The following is a 3,255-nucleotide window of genomic DNA, read 5'->3' on the forward strand; positions in this document are numbered from 1 at the left end:
AATACTTGCTTATTTTGGCATTAGGCTACTGCTACGACGTAGTTTTGATGAACCCATGATGGGGAGGGGCGTAAGCTAAAGGCCACCACATTTCTCAGAAATCGTAACAAGACTGGCAGTGCTAAAAGTGATAATTGTAACGTTGACTGTCTTGCATACGCGCTTTCCACAGGATCTGTTGATATGACGTTTTCTCCATTCCATGGGCGCGGCTTATTATAAATCAGCGACATTGAATTTGTAATGCGAGTATCGTTCTTGCAGGATAGGCAGGGTGAATTCCAACAAACAAACACTGGAGAAGAATGATGAGACACCCTGCTAGATCACTGTCGTTCTGCCTGAGAATCTTCTTCGAATGCTATTGATGAGCCGCGTGACAGGCGTAGGCAGAAATGAGTCCTCCTCGCCTTCATCTGCCATATTCTGCCCCAGATCATCCGTAGGTGCGCTTTCCAGAATCACTGTGTCTGCCTCGCTGTTTTCGTCGTCCTCTGGGCGCTCGTCAATTCTCGCTTCAGCTGGACTCCACTCATCCTCGCTGATCGGTTCAGGCCTTTCTGCCTCTGTTTCGAACTCCTCCCACTCTTCGTTACTTGCCTTGTTACGTTCTACCCGGCTGATCAATTGCTTCCCTGTTTCAGATTCCTCCGAGTACGCATACATCACTAGGTCTTGGATGGTCGACTCATCGAAATATTCCCCATGCGCATGGCAGATCTTTTGTGCAACTGTGAAAAGTCGCTCTGTGCCAGCACCTGTAGCCGGAATGGAGAGTAGATCTCGAGCCAGTCGAGTGAGAACAGGCCATTCGTGTTGATGGTCTTTCCAGTAAGCGCATGGCGAGATATTGACAACATCTGCTGTGTGTCAGTAGTCAACAGAAAATATAGTGAGCAGTTGTTCAGACCTTCGCGGAGATATTGATCAACTTCATCTTGTCCACTCCTTGAACTACCCGCCAGACCAGCTAGTGGATGCAGAAGCCGGTCGAGCCCCAACAACTGTGGAGAGCAAGACAGTCCATTCACACAAGACAAGCTCGTGGGCATTTGCGGCCGATACTGTAGGTGAAAGATCCTCAGATATTCGATGTGGCGCTCGGGATGGCCCAAGCCTTGCCATGACGAGGCGCCATCGAATGCGGACACTTTATATTGGGGCGCAACAAAAGTTCCAGTGCCATACATGACCCCAAAGTCTTGAAATGTCTTTTCGTAGACTTCTCCAAGTTCCATCTTCATGACAAGCGACGCCTCAAGTAGTGTCCGCTTCCATGGGGCTGATTTTCTTCTCAATATTTCAGCTGACTGGTCGATATGCGTCATTAGTATCTTGAACACGAAACAGACTTTGTGGACTGTCGCCTCTTTCGAGGCCAGGAGGGCTGTAGTGAACTGGATGAATGGCATTGTCAGCTGCACGACGTAGTCAACCTTGCGCCAGTCCGTATTCGTCAATTTGTACCGTAAATTCCCCCTTTCCTGGCAGTACTGGTCGATAAATCTTCGCAATCTGCTGGCTCGCTTCAACATCAAAAACACCGAATTCCAGCGGGCGTTTGCATCGTCCAACGGCAAGAGTCGAATCCCTGGGGGCTGAAGACACGAGAATTCATCGCGCTTCCCGGGGGTCTCGTTGACAAACTTTGCAAACGATCGAATCTGCAAGACACAAGGGTCAGAGCTGTTTCTCGTCAGGAGGATGGAGGACATTCACCTTTTCCAAAACACACATTATTTCTTCGCCATCTGAAGGTTCAGTCCAACCATTGACGTGTGATATTGCTCGCACATTCTCAACCCTTTCCCTTTCTGGGGAGCTTGTGATGTTTTCGATATACCGCCGAAGACAGAGCTGGATGGCCTGCACTGTGCCAGGAACCCCAACAAAGCACTGCAAACGGCTGATACCACCAGAGGAAATTAACTTCTCTTGTAGTGGCAGCACCAGATTCTCGTCGACCCTGTAGTCAATTGTCACGCTGAATACCCGACCAAGCAGCCCTTTGTTCCTGATCAGTGCAAGTAATTGATCACCCGGGTCAGTCCCTGTCTCGGGCCTGCGTAGTAGCTCGAATCCAAGCAGCACTTCTCGGTAGCTCCACTCTTTGTCAAAGTAATACGCAGTAGTAGCCAGAAAGTCGTGCCCGAGCGGACTTTTCCAACAGCACAAAGCAATCGAAACTTTGGAGTCCCCGGCCAGATCCTGCAGTTGTGATTCTTGGTATGTATTTGCCACATCGTGCAAATGTTGGCGGAGTTGATTTGACGAGGGAAGCTCCAAAATTTGTGGTCCGGCATAGACCAGGTTCAACAATTCCCTGAATGTGGGTTCTTCCGTGAGCCCAAATGGAAGATTTGCGGACGTAATTGTCCGCAGAAGCTGTTCTTTGAGCTGCGCCTTGGTGAATCTGCTCCTCTCGCGGGGAAAGACCGCACGGCCCTCCTGGATTGGGCCTAGGGTGACAGCAGAAACGGACACCTTCTCCTTGCTTCTGCGACAAGAGTTAGATTTCAGGTGCTTACCCATTGCGCTTGTCCCATGAGATTTGTGATTTGGGTGATGTGGGTGATTAAGCGGCGTGAGGCAAGACCGACACACTACCTTGGGTCGACCAGACCTGAGCTCTGCCACCTGATCAAACTGCCTCCACACCTCCGAGCAACGCGACTCAGTCGACCATCTGAATTTGTATTGTCCATTTTTGGTCAGCTGTTGTCCATATTCGGTCTCCAGCCACCACGATAAGAATTCGTGCTCCTGGGCGGTCTCGTAGAGCACCCAATGTCGGCGGTCGGGTGCAAACCGCGTGAGGTTGGCCGAGGGGCTTCTCGGTCGAGCTTCCAGAGCAACGATCCTTGAGTGGCCAGCGAAAGACTGTAAGTCGTTTCTTAGGTGAGAATCAATTGACTGCATCCGGGGGAAGACATACCGAAGACCGCGATACTGGAACAGATAACGGGTCTGAGTCTGTCCCAATTGAAAACATCGCGCTGAAGAGGTGTTTTACTGGCGAGGAGACCCGTCGGTATAGATAGGATCATAGGCAAACCAAGCGAGACGGATGTTAGGGTTTTATGGTAGAGCGACCGCTGGGTCCCAGGAATCAGTCAATGCGTCAGACATTATGTATGTATCTTGCTCTCCTGACTAATCCGTCCGTTCTTTTGCCTTGGGTGTTGAAGTTGAATTCCGTGACACATTGAAGAAACAGCAATGTTGATCCAAAGTTCTCAATTTAGGCGGCCCGCA

General features: G+C 50.2%; 1 protein-coding gene across 1 annotated transcript; it reads right to left on the reverse strand.

The window, feature by feature from the left end:
• Nucleotides 1–321: 321 nt before the first annotated feature.
• PENARI_c186G05057 (hAT family dimerization domain-containing protein) lies at nucleotides 322–2,992 on the reverse strand (the record flags this gene model as incomplete). The annotated part of the gene is made up of 5 exons (XM_022638107.1): nucleotides 322–860; nucleotides 911–1,664; nucleotides 1,720–2,497; nucleotides 2,624–2,880; nucleotides 2,936–2,992. The coding sequence occupies 5 exons, from the start codon at nucleotides 2,990–2,992 to the stop codon at nucleotides 322–324; spliced, it is 2,385 nt and encodes a 794-aa protein (XP_022482037.1).
• Nucleotides 2,993–3,255: the final 263 nt, after the last annotated feature.

This window comes from Penicillium arizonense (genome assembly GCF_001773325.1).
Source record: "Penicillium arizonense strain CBS 141311 chromosome Unknown PENARI_contig186, whole genome shotgun sequence".
Classification (NCBI taxonomy): domain Eukaryota; kingdom Fungi; phylum Ascomycota; class Eurotiomycetes; order Eurotiales; family Aspergillaceae; genus Penicillium; species Penicillium arizonense.